This window comes from Podarcis raffonei, chromosome 3 (genome assembly GCF_027172205.1).
Source record: "Podarcis raffonei isolate rPodRaf1 chromosome 3, rPodRaf1.pri, whole genome shotgun sequence".
NCBI classification, from domain to species: Eukaryota; Metazoa; Chordata; class Lepidosauria; order Squamata; family Lacertidae; genus Podarcis; species Podarcis raffonei.
This window is the reverse complement of record NC_070604.1, coordinates 99,519,950-99,541,444: the sequence shown is the minus strand read 5'-3', so window position 1 is coordinate 99,541,444 and position 21,495 is coordinate 99,519,950. Positions and strand designations below refer to the sequence as shown.

At 41.7% G+C, this 21,495-nt stretch overlaps 1 protein-coding gene across 3 annotated transcripts; it reads right to left on the bottom strand.

Moving 5' to 3' along the window:
• Positions 1–1,765: 1,765 nt before the first annotated feature.
• Positions 1,766–20,233, bottom strand: RD3 (RD3 regulator of GUCY2D). Of its 3 annotated transcripts, XM_053383246.1 has the most exons (4): positions 19,994–20,233; positions 18,067–18,148; positions 5,631–5,952; positions 1,766–4,672 (listed from the first exon to the last, which is right to left on the bottom strand). In XM_053383246.1, exons 3-4 carry the CDS (start codon positions 5,924–5,926, stop codon positions 4,375–4,377), a joined length of 594 nt encoding a protein of 197 aa, XP_053239221.1. In that variant the 5' UTR covers positions 5,927–5,952; positions 18,067–18,148; positions 19,994–20,233; the 3' UTR covers positions 1,766–4,374. The 3 variants fall into 3 exon arrangements, with proteins under 3 accessions (XP_053239221.1, XP_053239218.1, XP_053239219.1); XM_053383243.1 differs by lacking the exon at positions 18,067–18,148; XM_053383244.1 differs by lacking the exons at positions 18,067–18,148; positions 19,994–20,233 and adding an exon at positions 7,281–7,837.
• Between the last annotated feature and the right edge of the window lie 1,262 nt (positions 20,234–21,495).

Sequence of the window (21,495 nt, the reverse complement as noted above, 5' to 3'; positions counted from 1 at the left end):
GAGCTCCAGTCTGGCTGGCCCCCCCATCCCAGATAAACTGCAGTGCTGCTGCTGTGAGGTCACTGCAGACTCACTGCTAGTGCTTTCATAATCATCAAGCCCTATCCACTTTGAAGCAATGCCTCCATCTGTGTATGGAGTTTGCTGGATTAGTGTTTGGTTGCAGCATATGCCGTGCTTGCTAAATTCTCAAGAGTTGTACACAATTATTTCTGAATTTGCACCGTTGGTGCTGGAACACCATTTGCTGTTATATTACTACTATTAAATTATATTAATATGCTATTAAGTTATATTACTTAAGCTAAGCAAGCGTGGATTGTTTTCAACAACTGAGATAGAAAACGAGTAGAAGCCTCATGCAGGAATAGGATGTATATACTTTTTTAAATGATGGTTTCTTGCATGTGGATTTACCTAACCCATGTATGAGGACTATGTTTGCAAGAAAGTACTGATAAAAACACGGAAACAAAATAGCAATGATGTTCTTTTGTGTTAAAATAACAGTAATTCTTGAAGTCAGCAAGACTTCCCTTTGCAGAAGCAATGCTGATTCTTTTTCAGTACACTTACTGCTTCTGTATGTTTTCATATCTAATATTTTTAAAGTAATGATTTCCATATGACTTTTAATGCTGCTCTTTACCAATCTGGGCTTGTGGTTTCCTAAACCTTCCTCCCACTCTCTTTAATAGTATTGCATTTGCTGGCTTAATTTACACATCAAGGTGTGTCCAACTATAGCTTCCTGAGATTGTGCAAACATTGGCAAGAGGTCATGGTTGAGGAGAGAGCTTAATCACATTCCTGGGTTTGGTGCTAAGCTAAACCTTACATTCACTACTCAGCTGACCTAAAAGAACCAGCGAGGAGTAAAGCAGCTACATCTCTTCCCCATGATATGGCTTAGTGCAAGGGTCAGCAACCTAAGGCCACAAGTGGCCCATTAGGGTCGTTTAACCGGCCCATGGACCCCTGCTGCCTGCTCGGGGACCCCCACTGCCCGCTCGGTCAGTTCTGTGCACCGCGCTAAACTGGCGCAGAGCAGAGCGGGGACCGCCTTCTGTGACACTGGCCGGCTTCCCATTGGCTGCAGGAAGCTCCTGCAGCCAATGGGAAGCTGCACACACCTCCTCCGCGCCAGAAGGAGCACCGGAAATAGCGTTTGCGCATGCGCACGTGTGCGCACTCTGGCCCACTGCAGTGTCTGCGGGACTGAAGCAGCCCAAGCCACAAAAACTTTGCCGACCTCTGGCTTAGTGTTACACTCAAATCAAGACTTATGCTTTCACAAGCTGTAGCCAAGTTCTGTGGTTTACCACTCATGCTTTGTCTGGGGGAAGATTGACCATGGGCCTGGTTCAGACGTGATGCTAAGTCAAACTATTTCTTAGCTCACAACAAGAGATGAGCAGAGCAGTCACATTCCTCTCTGGGAACCTGCACATTTCTTTGTTCATGGTTTGGCTTAGCATTGCGTCTGACCTGAGCCAGTGGGTCAGCGGTGATGCATCTTTAAGGCTGTAAACTGAGAGTAACTGCCCAGGTCTTGGGCACTTAAGCTACTAGGGTATTCCTTCATTGTAGATTTAGAAATTCTGACATAAATGAAAATACACTACATTGTACTAAAAAGAAATTATATTTAAATTGGGGGGAAAGCCATCTTAAGGAGCACTCAGATTGCACAATGGCAGCAATAATCTTGAAGTTCCTAATAACTAGAACACTGGATATAAAAATCACAGGACAATGGGACAGCTAAAATTAAAGAATGTATTTCAGAATTTAACACAGCAAACAATTGTTCACTTGTTGATACAAAAGTTTGTCAAATGGCAATGTTAGAAAATGGCTTTTATACTTTTTTGTCAATTTCCCTTATGAACGAGGCCCTAAGACAAAGAAAAACATGTACATATACAGTAGAAAGGACAGATACCACATGAGAACACAGAAGTTTTTAAAAATGCTCTATCAAATATAGATCACCATAGCCTAAGATAATTCATTTGGGGCACTATCTCCCCAACTATCCTAGGGTGCTAAGCACTTTTGTGGGCTATGGAGAACACAAGCAGGGAGGAACAGAGCTAATCCCATTAGCCCTTACATTAGTATTTTTTTAAACATAGTTTCTTTTTCACATAGGAAAAGCAGTATACAAATTCCATAAACAAATAAATATTCATAGGTGTAGAAAGTGGCATAGCAGTTGTACAATTGTCAAAATATTTTGGGTCTCTTTCTCTGCTACTGAGTTTAAATGGTCCAGCTCAAACTGGATCTGGCATTTGGAAACCCTGAGTTTGCTTCATATTAAAATAATGCAGTTTGCTGGTGTCTTCGGGAAAGTTTGTATGTATAAGAGAGAGTGAATTCTTTAGTACAGTGCACCCACATTGTCCCATCTTGCGTGGGTCTGTGGGTGTGTAGATGATAGATAGATAGATAGATAGATAGATAGATAGATAGATAGATAGATAGATCCCAAAAGCTAGCAAAATCACTCCAGGAGAAATCTTAGCAAAAATAAAAGGGTCCAGGTGGCAGTGGCATATGGTTTGAAACACAAAGCCCTCTGAACCTTTAAGTACCCCATTCACTTAACAAGAGTTGCCTGAAAGCAATCACAACTCAGAAACCAGCTAGCTCAGATATCAAGAGTCAATAGTCTTAGTTTCCAGTGGAACACAACCAAATAAACAGCTTCGTTAGTCAATTAACCTATTGTACCATTTACACAAGATAGAATGACTGGCTGGCTCATGCCATACTAATAGAAATTTTTTACCTGCTTCCAAGTATTTCTGCATTAAACTAAATAAACTGAAAAGAATTCAATTTTGTCTGGATTGTGCTTTGTGTACAGATACATAGTTAGGCCCAAGCAAATATGCTGCTATAAACTAAGGACCTATCTTTAAAAGTCATCCTCTGGATTTATCTTAAGCTACTCGCAAATAATTCCAGCCCTTTCTTGCCAGGGATGCAATTTGTCATCCAGAGGTAGACAGACTGGGCATATTTCATGCGTAACAGTGTCTAACATTCAGAAAATATAAGCACATTTCCTTCTCATGGAGAAGAAAAACACCACCCAGCTGAAAAGTTCTCCTGCACAAGCTCAAATACATTTCCAATTCTGATTTGAAATGTGACAGCAGCTGCTTTAGAGCTGCACCATGGAAACAGCACATCAAAGCGCTTCTCCTCCTAGCATAACAGCCAGTAGCTCTTTCTGGCTTTAAAGAGCTACCGGCAACAAGAAACAGAGACACTTGCACAAGCCCTCCATAGTTCAGCCTCATGATCAACAGCACTGAAGTGTCTGCATGGGTATCTTAATCCCTCCCCACCCCAAGAATAGGGCCCATTTTTCATGTCTACACAGAAGTGGCCAGTTATAAGATGGGGCATATGCCTGGTTAGGATCGTGCAATGACAGCTTTCTGAGGAGGACAGAGCTCCAAAAGAGTAATAACATGCTTAGGGATCACCTTGATATTGGCTGGTCTTAGTAGCCCATCATAGCCAGTCAGGCTTAACTTCCCATTCCACTGCAATTTGTATTCCACCAAAAGCTATGTTACTTTGTCTCGCTGTCCATTGTGGCAGAAGGACTTACTTACATACATAAGGACGTAAATTATGTTCTCATTACATAATTCCACTCCATTCATTTCAATGTAAAAGAAGCACAATACAAATTGGGGGCAGGGGGTAATCAATTACGTTTGTGGGCCAAAAGCAATAGCAATAGTAAATACTAATCATATTCACTGGACTGATTTTTCTTCCAGACAAGGGACAAATAAGGGAACACCAGCCATTTCCACTCCAGTTTTTGTCAGAAATCCCCTTCTATCCTATTTTGTGCTGACTACCTGCTGCATGGCAATTGTGTTTGTGGACCCTTTAATATGCTGCTCAGTGTTTGGCTGGGGTTGATATGGCGTGTGGTCCAGAGAGTATTTACATCAGTTGCAGTACTGTGGGCATCAGGAGAGAAAAAGAAAGAGAGAGATGTTTATAAAAGAGGGTAAAACAGAAACACAGGGCTGATTCTCACAGCTACTTTCTGGGCTTCTTTTCCAGTTTAAAGCAAAATAGGTTGAGTGGTTTGGAATTTGTCACACATCCCATAGTGCACCAAGCTGGCTGTTTATATTAAGAGACTAGTCCATATGAAAACAGGAACACACAGAGAGATACAGGGGTTAAAAGAAGCCTAAGAAGCAATCAATGTGAACTCTCCACAGAACAAAAAAAGGACAACAGGACATAGGAAAAAGTCACACAAAAATGAATAAATAAGTAAATACATAAATAAGATGGTCTGTTCCCAAAATCTGAGTGTTATAAATAGAGTCAGTAGTCCTTGGTGCTCCTGAATTCAGGCATGCTCCATGCCCTTCTGGCTGGATCGGTGCCCCTCTCAACATCTTCCGAAATGGTCTTGATGTCACTACTGAAGGGCAGAATCCTGGCCCGGGACTTGAATGTCATGAGAGAGAGGCTGGTTTTGTGCTTTGTGTTCCATTGCCTTGCAAGCTTCTTTGCCTCTTCTTCCTCTTTGCTCTTCTCCATGGCTTCTTGGAGAACGGAACGAAAAAGCCGAGAAACTTCAGAGACCTCTGGTTCGTATTCAGAAACAAGCTGCCGAAATCTATGGGGAGGAAAGAAGCAAAAAACCTAATTCATAACCTGGGGTATAAATCCTAAGGCACAAATATTTGCTCTTTTAATCTATAGTTACAACAACAAAAATCCCCTTAAGAATAAGATCCCTTTTCCAAAATCAGAATATATTCGATTCATCAAATGGATAATAGACAGCTATTAATCCAATCAAATCTCTGCCATTTAAATAATGAGGTATTCAGATGACCAGGTTTGGTAGATGCATGTTTTTGCAGGAGAGATGAAGTACTAGAATCACCTCTAAAGGATTTACTACGTCCATTACAGACATTGATGACTTTACCACCAATTATTTTATTTTATTATATTTTATTTTTTGCTCCACCTTGCTTTGGTTACCATCTGATACAAATTTCTGGAGAGCTTGCAAGATGGCCTAATAAAAGCTATATTCCTAATACAGATTTTGGAAAAGATTTATTATGCACTTCTTTCAAGTTATTCACATGAAGGCACTCAAAATAGCTCAAGTCACCCAGGCTGTATGCTGCATTCACACAAACATAATCAATGTTAGGTCATTTGCATTGCTTCTGTACAGTTCACCCATGTTTGTAAAAGACAGATTACTGGTATTCTCCCTTATTTATTCCAGTTCAGTTACTCAAACAAAGAAGCAAGTGTCTATGCTATCTTTCACCAAGTATTGCCAGTACACTTTGAGTTTCATCTGCATAGCCATAAGGATGTGAAACTGGATTTTAAGAGAAAATGAGAACCAATATTTTCAGCAAAGCTCAAGACACTCCCTTTCAAGCACCACTTAACTGTGATCGTCAGTCTCTTAACCAACTGCAACAGCATTATGATGCTTCTGAGAAACTTTACAAACTGTGGAAGGTGGGAAAACCAGCATATTTTCCATTTCTGTTGGTGAGCATACAGCCATAGCCAGAGAAGGTCGACATAAGACTTCAGCTTACCTAATAATGACGGGCCCACAGTAGGAGGGATGTATTTTGGAGCACATGTCTTCCAGCTGCAGACGCTCCCCTGGACTGATATCGTAGCTGTGCTTGGGGTAGCTAACTAGCCACCCATAATCAACGCCCGTCTTTATCTTGCGGTACTCATTCTCTCGTTCCCGATGCTGCTTCTCAGCTTCCTTGATCTGCCAGCTGAGTTCCATCATAAGAGTTTCCATCACCATTTCTGTTGGGCTCCTCTGAGAAATGCGACTGGGGGGTTCATTCCACCCGAACCAGGAAGCCAGCGCCATGTTCACTCTCGCTCTGGCCCCTCACACTGTAAAAGGGCAAAAAGAAAGATGATACACATTCATTTTTGCCATAGAATCATAGAATTGTAGAGTTGGAAGGGAGCCCAAGGGTCATCTAGTCCAACCTCCTGCAATGCAGGAATCTCAACACTATCAAATTGGTCCACCATCCCATTTGAAACCACACTGCACCCTGCTTAGCACATAGCTATTAGTTTTATTGCTACACCACCAGACAAGGTATGCTTCTCTGACATGAAGCATAAAAACATTTGCGACCAAAATTTTTGGTTTTGGGTTTTTTTTGCTCAGCTGTTTCTACCAAGAACATGGAAAAACTTTATTCTAGTAAGAGGGAATGATGTGAAAATGAAGGGTGTGGCTCTTCACCATGCCGGTAACTGCAACATAGTATAACTGCCTTATACAGAGTTAGACCAATGGCAACTCAATATTGTCCTCACTAACCTTCCTCAACCTAGTCCCTTCCAGATGTTTTCCCTACCAGATGTTTTTGACTACAAATCCCATGCTGGCTGGGGCTGATGTGAGTTGTAATCCAGAACATCTGACCAGGTTAGGGAAGGCTGCTAATGGTTCTTAAGGATTTCAGATCAGAGTCTTTCAATCCTGGGTGTTTCCAAGCAGGGCTTGGAACCAGGAACCATGCAAAGCATGGGCTCTACCATGATAGAACTCCTACCTTGGGAGTCCTTACTTTTTGGCAGTGAAATGTGACATTTTGGCAAGTACAAACCTTCCCCAAAACAGCAACAGCATAAAATACTAAATAAAAAAAATCTGTGAAATCAGAACTCTTCCCCTGCTGGATTTAGGGTTGTGGGGGCAGTTCCCCCACAGAGGGTGACAAGATCCATAAATAAGTAGATCCATTGGGGCGGGCAATTTTTTGCTTTGCTCAGGTAAAGATGACCAAAGTCCACCCCTGAGAAGGGGAAGGTCACATGTGGCTGCTGCAGTGTCTTCCTTTCAAATGGCCATTGAAGGAGCCTAATATTGCTGCACTGTAGCGGATGGAGCCAAACAGTGTCCTCTCAAAAAAAGGGGGGGTCACCAAAACAGAAGCCCATTTTGCAGGAAGTGCATTTTTTCCCAACCCTCTTCCCCCCTGCCTTTCAGGCAGTGTAAGAAGAGGTTCTTAGGACCCACAACAGCCAGAAACTCCCCAAATAGCAAGTGATAAGTGGTCCTTCAGTGTGAGAAAACATAGGATATGAATATGGTAACAATTATGCCAGCGATCTAAATAAAAGAAACGTATAGACCTCTGGGAGTATCTGCTGGGAGACAGAGGGCTACAGGGGTGGTGAAAGAAAAACAATGCTATGTGCACCCTATTATTTTCCATCTGATATCCGACAGGATACATTCAGTTCTGTTATGGGAGCCAGAGAAAGCTTCGACAATCAGCAGCTGAATAAAAGGTCATGTGAAAATCCTCCTGGTTAATCTCAATACACAATCATCCTGATACAAGGTTGCCATGTGGAACAAGCATTTTATTCCTGATTGAATTTAGACATCATCATCATCATCAATAAAAATGCAGGCAAACAATTTCTAAAAGCAATAGCAAAATGTGAACATTTAAAAACAAAGTGAAATTAAATGCCACTGGAAGCCAGGAGTAAAAGATGTTATATATTCAAACCAGCAGCTATAAAACCAGATGTCAGAACATTAGAAACCCCAATGAAATTTAAAAATCTTCAATTTCTGGCACAAAATGCAACAAGAGGAAACCCACCAAATTTCAGCTGGGGTGGTATTTCTGGGTCAAGGCATCATGACATAGAAGGTTCCCAAGACAGGCCTGAGAGCAAAGCCTCCAACATTTATCTCAATACCTAGACAGGCCCATATCAGAGCAAGCAGCCTCTAATATAACCTGGTCCTAAGCCGTTTAAGACTTTAAAAGACTAGAAGCAGCTTTTAATCCAAAAGCTAGAATAGAGCCAATGGAGCTGGCATGACATTGGAGCACTTGCAAGCACCAGCTACTTGAGACCCAAGGCATTTGGGACTTTATATTTCAGTGTTAATACCTTAAATTGGGCTCTGTAGTTAACTGGTAACAAATGCAAATCTTTCGAGACTGGCGTAATGCATGTTCAGTCAGACACATCAACCAGAAGCCTCGCTGTTGCATTCTGCATTAATTGCAGCTTCTTGTCTTCAATGACAACCCCACACAGAGCATGCTGCAATAGTCCAACATGGAAGTTACCAGCTCCCTGTGGCCAAGCTTTCCTTGTGTAGGAATGACTATATCTGGCAAACCAGCCAGAGCTGGAAATAGGCACTCCGAGCCACTAGGGCATAGTGGAGTCAAGGAGTACTCTCAAGCTATGCACCTGTTCCTTCCAAGGGAGAACAACCCTGTCCAAAATTGGCTTCTACCAACTTCCCAAGCTTGAGATCCTGCAACACATAGTACCTCCACCTTGTCTGAATTCAGGTTAGGTCAATGATGCTGATGATGTCAGATTGGAGTATAAAAGACAACAGATTGGAGCTGCAGTTCAAGAGCCAATTTCACTGACTGGATACTCAGTTAGGATGATATATGTAAGGCAGGTTTTGCCTCTGCTTTCCAAGGAAGCAATTAAAGTCCAAGAGCCCTGTAAACAGTTACAGGCAGCAGTAATAGACCAGAGATGAACTGTGTCAATATAAAGTCCCCTCTTCCTTTTCCTGCTCCTTTCAGTTCCAGGAAACTCATCGCAGTGAAGTTAGTGAGCTGGCCCCATTTCCATTCTCTTGCTCTCATGGGGGATGCCACAGATTTTCATGAGAGCTGCTCTGCTAGTGTTTTTAATTTAAAATTCACTGTGGGGCTAATCATCAGATTACACACAGTGGCTTTTCTGTAAGTAAGGACTAAATAACAAAAACAAACGAGAGCTTACAGGACAGTTTCCAAAGCTATAATGGAAAATACATTTTCATCTAAGGAATTATTAGATTCAAAATGTTTTATAGCCAGTTTTTATATTAAAAAAACTTCTTACAGTTTTCAACTTGGTGCTGTAATAATAATGACCTTTTTCAATCATTCAAAGCAATACACTAAATGCAACCATGGCTTTCCTGGGATAAGTTAGCTGCCATGACCTAAGCATCTTTCCTTTGCTCTGGGATTTACAGCAAAATCCCATGCATATCTGCTAAGAACCAAAACACGCAGAGTTCAATATGACTACCTCATAGGCAATAACTAGGTATAGGACTGTAGACTTAGCCACTGCTTAACTTTTCTGGCAACTGTGCCCACAGAGATGGTATCAAAAATCATACTCGTATGCCCTTTTAATAACGTGTTAGAACTCACAACTTCTAATCCAGTGGACAGGGGTTAATTTCTATAGGGGAGGCGTAAAAGCTTACAGCTGTCTGGAAGTCCTATCTACAGAAGTCTCCAGACACACAGTACTCTCAAAAACCATAATATCAATGGACTGCACTGGTCGGTTGGTGGACTTATGTCAAAAAGCCCAGAGCAGTTCCTCTTTGAGAGCCTCAACAGCTTATTTCATGTTAGGGGTTGGCCTCAAAGTTAGGCAGCAGCCCTCTTTTCTGTTGTGGTTGTGGCAGATGTGGAGGAGCCATCCCTCTTCATCTCTTTCAGACACTTCCTTCTCTCATCCCACCCCCTCCCTGCTCAGTGGACTTCCAGAGAAAGGGCAGATTACTCAAACACGATAAAGAGCCATTACCCTCATCACAATCCCCTCTAATGTATCTTTTTCTACATTCAAGTTCCAAACTGCACTAAAGCTCCAGACAGCTTAGAGACCTGAAGAAGAGCACTAATATTAAAGGCTTGGGCTTCACTGCAACGTTTTGTTATGGCTCCCCATTTATTATGTTATAAAAGCAGATTTGGAAGCCATCATAAACACCAAGAATTGCATAACACCCATTCATTGTGCTGCAATTTCTATAGCTGAGTCATCATCCAAGGCTTTTCTTAGACAATTTTAAACACACTTACAGTATATGCCATTCCAGACATTCCTTTGTTGAAAAAGGTGCTGATTCTTGAAAGAACTGTCACACATAAGAGATATTCAGTGTCCACAACCAGAGCAAGGACAATAGCTTTAAGTGGGTGGTGTGGGATGCATGGCAGTGCGAAAGGACATGTTTTGAAAGCTGAGGAACCAGCATGGCACAATCCTTGGTGCTCTTTCTGATTGCTATTTAAGCACACCCATCTCAAGCAGACCCATGTCAGGAACTGCACTTAACAAACTACACATGATATAAAGAAGACTCGGGCTCCGCTTCCCCACTACTGTACAAAGTTGCAGCTAGGTGGGAACAAGGCAGAGGGGAGATTCACCCTCCTCTTCCCAGTCTTCTTCCTTGCTGCTTTTCTCTCAGCTAGAATTCCAGAAACCCATTTCCACTGCAACTGAGTCCACGGCACTACTGACAACAGATATGTGTTCAGCAGTTTCCCAAAGTGGTCAGCAACATACATGTCAGAGGAGGCATTTCACAGTAGGTACGTTAGAAACAGAAGTAGGTACAAGTGTAAACTCCTGCCATGTAATAAGCACAGGGTAAAATACATGGGATTGCATGGTTTTTTCTTCCTTACCGCTCTGGAGGCAGCAGAAACACACAATGGAGAGCCAGGGGCCAGAGAATTTATGTTACAGGGCAGAAGTTTGTGTATGTTCATTTCTGAAGTAGTAGCCCTAAGACTACTTGCTGTGTGTTGATGGTTTTAGGTTGGTGATTTTTAGAGAATGTAAAAAAGTGTAAATAATGAAATAACATGATTGAAAAGTGGGTTTAAAATAGCCTTTAAAAAGCACACAGTGATGTGAGGTGGCAAGCTTTCCATTGTTAATCCCCCCCCCCACACAGAAATGTTTCAATTTAGAAATGCATTTGTTTCATAAAGTTATTTAGGAACTTAATGAATACCAGTCAAATTAAGGCAACTTCAATTGGCAAAATAGTAGTCAAAAGTTGTGGTTGTCCCCAAGGAAGCAAATATATTTATGCCCACAGAGTAATAATCATTTCTAAGTGAAACATGGGATTTGTTTGAATATAGCAGCTTTCGTTCTTTAGCCTGGTCCTCTCTAGACGTTTTGGATCCTGTGACCAATGGAGTTGGGAGTCGAAAGGGCACTAGGTTTGGCATTTAGGCCACAGAAAGCATGTATTACTCATCTCCCCACTCAAACCAAGTATCAAATAAACTACTTTTGGCTCTCAGAAACAGTTGAGATATTTTTGCAAAACCTAAGAATTAACATAACATACTTCTTTGTTTTGTTTTCCAAATATAAAGGGTAAGCAAAGCATGCTAGATCAGATCCCAAAGGATTTATGATAGTAGAAACTTTTCTAGGAAAATCTTCAAGAGAGGCTACACATTACAAAAAGATTTGCAAACATGCAAATCATTCCTGTGAACTTGTCAGGCAGCCCAGATGACTCAGTGACAAGCCCAGGTTTCCCCAGTGTAATGTATACATTTAAAATGCAACATCAGAAGCAGCCTTCAGCTGATGCAAACTGACATTCGCTGTAATCCAATAAAGTGATGGCCCTAGCTGTGGATTCAGGAGAGGGTAATACCAGTAAAAATAAACAGAAGCTGAGATAGAAATGGTGATAAGAAATCTTTTTGCCCAATACCTTTGAAAAGGGGGTGTTTTTCTTTTTGTTTCTAAATGTTTGTGGTAAAATTCAGCACACTGCATGCTTATTAAAGCAAAACACGGTCATCTGCCCAGACTCAAGAGTTATGTTTATGCCAACCTCTCATAGACTTCTTACTAAAAACATCTAATTTTGTCTAAGTTCATGTGCAGTTTTTATTAAAGGCTCGCCTTAATATGAAGAGGGTGCATTTCAATATGCCACACAGTAGAACCAAAGTGTTACTTCGAGTTACGATGCATTATACCGATGACCACTTGGCATGCCCACAGGTCTTAGCTGTCTTTCAATAGTAGCTGAGCTGATTCTTCAAAATCTTGAGAGAAGGCAGTCTTGCAGATTCTCCCCACACTCGACACATGCGCGCGCGCGCACACACACACTTAATCAGCTTCTACTACACACACACACACACACACACTTAATCAGCTTCTACTACTACGCAAGTGACGGTATTTTCACTGTGTTCATTAAAAATCTTCATTTGTCTGATGCAAATAAATGCAACAAAAGCCCAAACCCACTTTTCCCTGTAAAAAGTATCTTTGGGAGGTTGATTTGGAACTGGGAAGTTATGGGAAGGTAAGGATTTAAACAGTTCTCCACCCTGCCATTTTTCTATCAAAAATTCCCCACCACTCCCCAAAGGTTTTTTTTGCAGCAGCCAAAATAATTATAAACCAATGTTTCCTTTAAGTGCAAGCTGAATGGAATCGCCAAAAACAGATGTACAAGCTTGTGCTACATAGAAACAAAAATTTCAAGTCAGAAACTCACAATTTTGTATCATCTCAGCAATTAACTCACAAGATGCCACAATTCTCTCAGTCCCCATTCCCCCATCTACAATAAGAAGATAATATTATCAATATACCACACAGAACTATTGTAGATTACTCAGATAAAGTATGGTATATGGCATGATTTAAACACTTGAAACATGGTAAGATATAGATAACAGGAGAACGGTTAAAGGAAAAGCTAGGAGCATAGGAAGCTGCCCAAATTGGTTCATCTAGTTCTAAATTACCGTATTTTTTGCTCTATAAGACTCACTTTTTCCCTCCTAAAAAGTAACGGGAAATGTGTGTGTGTCTTATGGAGCAAATGCAGGCTGCACAGCTATCCCAGAAGGCAGAACAGAAAGAGGAATTGCTGCTTTCACTGCGCAGCGATCCCTCTTGCTGTTCTGGCTTCTGAGATTCAGAATATTATTTTTTTCTTGTTTTTCTCCTCCAAAAACTTGTGGTCTGGTGCGTCTTATAGAGCGAAAAATACAGTGTCTGCTTTTCAGGGTTCCAGGCGAGAGTCTCCAACCCTTTTGTGTGTTTCAGACAAGAGTCCTTCCCAGCCCTACCCGGGGTTGCTAAGGATTTAACCTGGAACCTCATGCATGCAAAGAGTCTGCACTGCCCATTCAGCTATAGCCCTTCCCAAAACTGACTTCACAATTCTTTTGCTGTAGCAGAAATCCAAAGACAGTCAAGAAGACTAACAGATGTTAAGATTAATTGCATCACAAAATGCTGTTTTGATATAATCTGAAGGATCTGGGGTGATGCTTCCAGTACCAGGGATTATGGAGTTAAACCTAAAGATACACTATTGACTCATCCAGTTGTAATCCTCACTTATTCCAATTGGAATCCATAGTTACAAAGTGGTGAGTCAAAGATCCAAATTTAGCTCTCAAATCCTTCTGTTCTTTTTGTGGGGAGGGGGATCATTTGCATCTCTACTGTTAGTAGAAAATATCATATTGTATTTTGACTACTGTGTACACCACTTGTCCAGGCTTCTTTATAATGAGAGTTACTCAGTTTTTTCAGAACTATTTAATGATAATACTCATGAGAAGATACATATTAAGCAAATCCCAGGGTATGCAGCTCCTTTTTATCAGAAGCATGGTTTTAACTTCAATTTTTTTATCTCAAACAGTAGCTGACTTTGAAGTACCTGACTTAACATACACAGTGAACATTGTTGCAACCATTTTTTAAAATTGCTTGTAAGAGCTGAACAGGTAAGACCTCTTCACACAGAGCATGTCTCCACGGCACTCCACTTAATAACGTTATTAAGGAGGTGATCTTTTCTACTGAACCAACTTCTGCTTGGGAAACAGCAGACTCATTCTCAGCACAGTAAATCATCACGCTGAAATTGCTGACAACAGCTTCCGTGGGATAGCATCATCACAGCTATAATGCAAAGTCCTCCTATATCACATCATTTTGGCAACTAGCTTGGAGTGTTTACCACACCGATGCAACCACTTCCAAAAAGCAGTCAATACTGAAGAGGTAATTCACTATACCAGGTGATAGCCACTGTTATACAGTCCAGATGTTCGCCAATAGATGGGAGTTTTAGGCCAGCAACATCTGGAAGGCGCCACATTAGCTGTCCTTTTCAAACATGCTATGACCAGTGTCACCAAGCAGCACACACTGCATGATGTTCATAACATGCACTTCAGCTCACAATATCATGGCATTGTGCAATAAAGTGCTTCTGGGAAACCACAGAGCGACATAACAGTGCTCTTTTTGACTCTGAAGTTCTAGAGCTTTTTTAAAAAAACCAACCACCTCATCTTTTTTGGCATAGAACCATAAATTATGGGGGGGCACCCTCCCCATTTCCAACCTGGGATACCATGCATGGTGTGAACTATCAAAGGTACATGTCATCTGGGATTGGCACTTTGTGTGAAATAAATGAGAAATGACGAATCCAGCACTTTCCCACTTCCTCCCAGCAGCAAGGTTAGGCACCCTTCACCACTACTTTTTTGCAAACTATAAGGAGTTTGTCTGTCATGCTGGTCATAAATTAAGAAGAGTCTCCACTTATGTGCCCTTTTAATAAAGTATATTGTTAAAGTAGTTCTAATATAAGAGCCATAGCTCAGTGATATAACATCTGCTTTGCTTGCTCTAAGTCCTAGGTTCAATCCCTGGCATCTCCATTCCCCTGGAAAGCCACTGTCAGTCAGTGTAGGCAACACATTTTTTAAAAAATAAATAAATAATTTTTCAGTTTTTCAAATATTTACAAACATACAAATCACAAAAACACAAATCACATACATTTCTAATATACATATATTTGACTTCCCTCCCCTCCTTTTGTGGTTTCTTTTTAGTTTTAATTTTCATACTGCATTTTCTACATTAAGTTAGTCTTTATTTTCTCTTAATAATATATTTAACTGCTTGTTTGCATACATGAGTTTTTCAAACATTCCACAAATTTCTCCCAATCTTCAATAATTTTCTTCTTCTTCTTGGTTTCTTATTACACCCGTTGACCTTGCCATTTTGGCATAATCATTAATTTAATTAGCCACTCTTCCTTGGTTGGTACTACATCTTCTTTCCAACTCTGGGCAAAAACCATTCTAACTGCAGTTGTAGCATACATAAACAATTTTATTTTTTTTATTTTGGTCTTTTGGTATCTCAGTATCTATGATCCTCAGAAAGAAAGCTTCTGTTTTTTAATTAAAAGTTACCTTAAACATTTTTTTCAAATTGTTATAAATCATTTCCCCAAAAGCTTTTACTCTCTTACAAGACCACCACATATGATAGAAAGTACCTTCTTTTTCTTTACATTTCCAGCATGTGTTTGATTTTGATTTATACATTTTTGCCAATCTACTAGGAGTTAAATACCAACCATACATCATTTTCATGCAGTTGCCTTTCAGTGTATAACATGCTGTAAATTTTAGGTCTACATTCCGCAACTTCTCCCATGCGGCCATTTCAGTATTATGGCCTATATCTCTTGCCCAGTGAATCATCACCGACTTCACCTACTTTTCTTTCATTTCCCATTCTAATAACAATTTGTACATTTTGGAAATCACTTTATCATTAATAACTCTTTCAAACAGTGTAGACAACACTGAGTTAGATGGACCAATAGCCTGACTAAGGCAGTTTCTTGTGTTCCAACCAGTGATTTATGCCCAACATGTCAAAATCAAAATTCCCTTTTCTAGATAGCTTAACTACACATCAATTGGATCTTAAATGTGAAGCAAAGCATTCTCAGAAGTGTTCGGAATTATCTTCAGACCTTTCCATGACCCACTTATGCCAAAGTATTCCAGTTTAAACTGATGTAATCCCTTTGCAGTCAATGAAATTAAATCAGCTTATCCCCCCCAAGTCCATTGGATATGATGGTCTGAGAAGAATTCCAGCAATGCACTCCATTGAAGCTTATAGCCCTTGGAGCCACGGATCAACTACCCACATAGTCTACCAAGACCATAATCTTCTGGTAGAAAGGATGGGACTACAGCAATGCCACAATATATAGTGACTTGGAATTCCTTCAGCTAAGGGACAAACAACACATTACATGGAAATGATCCAATGTACTTATTTTGGCTTTAGAAAAGCTGTAGTTATGTATAAATATGCATTTATTCCCTTTCTGTATCTGCTTTGCTACTCTCCAGAACCCTCCCTGTGGCTATATTTCCCTCTTTCAAGGTTCCAGGTGCACCCTCATCCTTGCACACATCTGGAAACCTACTGGGATAAAAACAGTTGGAACAGTAAAAAAATGGAGTAGGAAAATGTCAGGGAGGGAAAGGTTTAAACAAGAACTCATGCTTCTCTGCTTAAACAGCATAGCTTCCAAGTTGCTTAGCAAAAGATCCACTAAGCTATTGTTAAACTCATTTGCATCCTATATTTTTAGAGGATGATAAGGCCTGCTGGTTCTAGCCTACTTCCCAGGAATCCTGTGCCTCCCCCAGTACTATCATACCATGCAAGAATATGTATGAAGGCAGCGGCAAATTCATTGCAGAAAAGTGATATGATTTTTCAATGCACCTTGGACATAATCAATATGTTAGATAAATTATACCTGTCCAAAGAAGCTTTGAAACCAGTAAAACTCCTTATCTCAGACTGAAACTTTTAAAAAAGCTACACTTTGACCTCCTTTTTTTTAAAAAAAATGCAACATAGTTTTTATTGTTATTTAGAAATATATATTGTTAAATGCATGCAAATTATTTAAATACATAGCTAATGGAGAAATCATTCCCTCAAACTATAGCACAGAAAGAGAGAGTGAAGAGTCGGCAGGCAATGACCAATTGATGAGTGTGCACACGCACTGCTGCAACCCAGAAGTGGCAGGAAAAGGGGGCAGGATGGGCTTACACACACGGGGGTCAGGAACATAACCCCCATGCAAAACAGTTGTTGCCTGTACAACGCCTCTCCATTGGCTCAGCTCATAAACGTGATTGTCATAATTTTCTAGAAATTTCTACTCCAGCTGGTGATTACAAGAACTCTGAAGCAAAGAACTGGTGCTCAATGTTGCTTTTGCTCCTTCTTCCCTCCTAATCCCTTTTCCTTTTGTGTCATGTCTTTGGCTACAAATCTATGGGTGGGAGCTGTCCTATTACTGATATTTGTGAACTATTCTGGGAGATTTTCTTTGGCTGAACAGTGGGATAAAAAAGTTTTAACTAAGTAAGTATCCAAAGATCACTATAACCAGGGACAGGCTGTCCACGTATATCTCTGCACGCAAGCAGCAAACACAAGATGATGCTGACAGCTTTAATACTTCTGATCACCTCCTGGGGTGGAGAATGAATGCCTGGGATCAGTACCATCACATCTCCCAAATGTCATCCTTTGGGAGGGCTGATTCATTTGCTCCTATGGAACATGCAAGCCACTACCCATGACATTCCAGTACCATCTAGAAAGCCCAGGGCTGGGGAACCTGTGGCCCTCCAGGTGTTGTTAAAACTACAGCTCCCACCAGTGCTGACCATTGGCCATGCTGCCTGAGGATGATGGTGCTGAAACCCAACCTCTATGCTCTGGTAACCTCTCCAGAACCCTGCAACACATTATACACAAGGCCACCTCTGAAGACAGCTTGGCAATTTCAGCTGGTGCAGAATTTGGTGCAGAATTTGGTGCAGAATTTGGCAACCAGGCTGCTCACCAGGACAAGACGGTTTGAGGATATCACACGGATCCTGACCCAACTGCACTGGCTGCCAATTGGTTTTCGGGCACAATTCAAAGTGCTTGTTTTTACCAATGAGACCTTAAACAGCTTGGGACCACTATATTTCAAGTACCGCCTCTCCCCATATGAACCAATCCAGACACTGCAATAATCATTTGATGCCCCCTCCATGAGAAGTCCAGAGGGTGGCAACATGAGAAGGGGCCTTTTCTGCAGTGGCTCCCTGTTTGTGGAATGCTCTCCCCAAGAAGGCTCACCTGGCGCCTTCATTATATATCCTTAGATGCCAGGTGAAAACATTTCTTTATAACCAAGACATTGGCTGATTAACATTCTGTGGCCTTGTTTGTGGGAGAATGAGTTATTGGTTTGTTTCTGCTTTATTATGTATTTTGTGTTCTAACTTTGTCAATAGGGATGGTGGGACCTGTAGTCTAACAACATCTGGAAGACACCATGTTGGTTGCCGCTGCACAAAATAGCTTTCTTAAAAAAACAAAAAAACAGATCAAGCCATCAGCGTTTCAATGCATTGTTTTACCATTGGATTTTCCTTTAAAAATGACAGATTTTCAATCCAGATAATATTTTGAGAGTATGTAATAGAGAGCAGTTTTTCCTGACAACATGACAAATAATTTCTACCTTGCAACATTCTCATGGCAGCATGAGCTGATCTGGGAGATTCCTATAAATAGCTTTACAAAAACGCTATTGGAGCTAAGCACCTATTTACAGGGGAACAGCCATGATTTAAATCCCATCAAAAAGCCCCATTTTAGATTTGCAGTTACTGAATTCAAGAATTAACAGTACCTACAGATTTATCACTTTCTACCGAATGAACAAAAAACACATTTTAGTTTCATAGACGCTGAAGATATATTTATCCATTTTTTATTGAAGATTCAAGAAAGAACTAAACTACAGTATGCTTATTTCAAATACCAAATATTAGCTCTTATCAAAGTTAAGAGAGCACTGGTGCAATATTGTGAATGTTGGATGATAATGAGCTTTGGTCTGTGAATCATGACTTCAGAATTTTGCCATAATTCCCATTAAGGAACTTCAGGTAAACTCTACTTCTGGCTAAATTCCCCATCTTTCAAACTTGCCCCTCAGGAATGGTGAGGAGAGAGTCAAGACATGGGGTGTAAAGCCTGTACAGTGGTACCTTGGGTTACATACGCTTCAGATTACATACGCTTCAGGTTACAGACTCCGCTAACCCAGAAATAGTACCTTGGGTTAAGAACTTTGCTTCAGGATGAGAACAGAAATCGTGCTCCAGCGGTGTGGCAGCAGCAGGAGGCCCCATTAGCTAAAGTGGAGTTTCAGGTTAAGAACGGACCTCCTGAACGAATTAAGTACTTAACCTGAGGTACCGCTGTATATTCGCACACACATTGCTAGTCATTAATATGTCCTTGGAACAGATGGTTGGTGTTTTGAACTCTAGCAGTGTTTAAAACAACCTGCTGGGGAAAGTAAGGAAAAAGACATCATTTCCCCCCAGCTGGTATGCAATACTCACTTATGTGCCTCAAAGCAAGGGTTTGCAGCCAGAAGCACCCTCTATACATGGGTGCAGTCAGGAATTATGGGGGGGGGGAGGGCACCCACCTGTCAATCATCCTCGGTCTAGCAGATTCGGAATGTCTCAACAACAGTTGTTTCAAATTACAGTGGTACCTCGGGTTAAGTACTTAATTCGTTCCGGAGGCCCGTTCTTAATCTGAAACTGTTCTTAACCTGAAGCACCACTTTAGCTAATGGGGCCTCCTGCTGCCGCTGCACTGCAGGAGCACAATTTCTGTTCTCATCCTGAAGCAAAGTTCTTAACCTGAAGCACTATTTCTGGGTTAGCGGAGTCTGTAACTTGAAGCGCATGTAACCCGAGGTACCACTGTACTTTCTTTTGACCCCAGGTGCTCAGGGGGGGGAAACCTATCAAAATATTTCTACTAGTTAAGCATTTTTATTTATTTACTTGATTTGGCATGGGGCAGCTGCAATAATAATAACACCCCATCCCACCCCCGGTTACGCCCCTGCCTCTCTATATACCTACAGAAATCCAGATGCGTTTGTTAGCGCTCCATTCAGTCGTTACCTGTGGAACCGAGCGGCTCCATCGCAACTCAGAGCCAAGCGCCGCCGACTTCCAGCTGGACTCGCTGCAAAGTGAGCCTCCCACCACGGGCGAAATGGGGTTAAGCAGAGGCAAACGCGCCCGAAGCCCCCCCCCCAAAAAAGTGAGGCGCGCGCTTTGCCAAACTTTCGCCTCTCCCCCTCAGGAGGCGCGCCTGGGCTGCAGCCCTTCCTCACCTGGTGCCTGGCGGACGGCGCTGAGAGGAAGCACCCCAGAATCCAACCCGACGGAGGACGAAGACCCGAAGAGCCCCACTGCCGAGGAGCTGAGGGGCGAGAAGGAACCTTCCCTCAGCGCTCTCAAGCGCCTTCTCCCGCCCCTGGCGCCCGAACCGGCGAGAGTCTTCCCTCAGCGGCGCCCGCCTCAGGCTCCTTTTGCCCGCATAATCCGGGCGCGCCCAACGACTTTCCCCGGCCAGGCCCCGCCCCACCGGGCTCCTGATTGGCCGTCGCTATAGCGACCGCCCGCCCTAAGCCGCTTGCCCCTTATGGCGGGAGGAGGAGGGAGGAGTTTGGTCGAGTAGGCCCGGAGCGAGGGCGAGCGGGAGCGACAGGGATGGCAACCCCGGAGAGGGAAAGCCTTGCGGGGAGAGCAGGGGCTGGCGGCCCGCTCTGTTCTGGAGGGCCGTCCAAGTGAGGCAAAAATGTGCCCTGGGGAAATCCAGGCACGGTGGGGGCTGGGAGTGCGAAGAAAGCGATCCCCCAAGCTGCTTAAGATGCTGCACTCAGTGCTAGCCATATGAATGGCACGAGTAATATTGGCAAAAAAACCACAAAACTTTTCAGTATGTTTATGTGTGCTTTATAATTAAGATTCCCTCAAAAGAACCCACATCTGTATTTGTCCATTTTTCCCCTACAGAAGGAACTCAGGCTGAGCAATAATGAAGTGGATAAATAACAGACCCTCCAAGTGTCCTTGTTTTCCAGATTTAGAGAAGCTATCCCAGGATATCCCTATTTTCATTGGAGAAATGTTGGAGGGTATGGGGTTATCCAACCTCCAAGTCATCTGAAGGCAATCCTGTATAGGGATTAAAAACAAAAAGTTTAATGTTTTATTATGTTTTTATATATGTTGGGGGGGGCAAAAATAGCAAACTTATCATTATGGAATGGGACGTCCTTATTTTCATCATAGAAATGTTGGAGGGTATGAAATAATATGAAGCTACATAATGGGGTCGATGGCAGGGATAGATCATAGACTCGAATTCAAGACTATGTGAGGCTTAAGCCTGCTCGCTAAAAGACACTCACATTGTTTATATGGATTTGTACTCAAAACAAATCCTTACTGGACCAGCACTTGCCATGTGGCTTTTTTTTCTGTTTTAAGGCTTCTCCATACAACTGTATATATATCATTATTAATTGCTTTTTAGAAGCTTGTTTTAAACTGTTTTTTAAATAGATTGTAATTGTATTAGGATTGATTAGTTTGCCTTCCTGTGCACCTTAGAGGAAGGTGCAGCACAAAAATCCAATAAATAAATAAGCAATTCCCCCCCCCCCAAGTGTATCATTTTATGCTGTAGAGCAAGCCTATCCAAGGTCTTTGATTATTGGACATTAATGATGTAAGCAGTTGGAAACTCATTTACTGCATACACACAGTACATTTGTACAGGTCCATATACAATGTTCTGCACTTACTTGTAAAAAATAAAAGGAAAAGA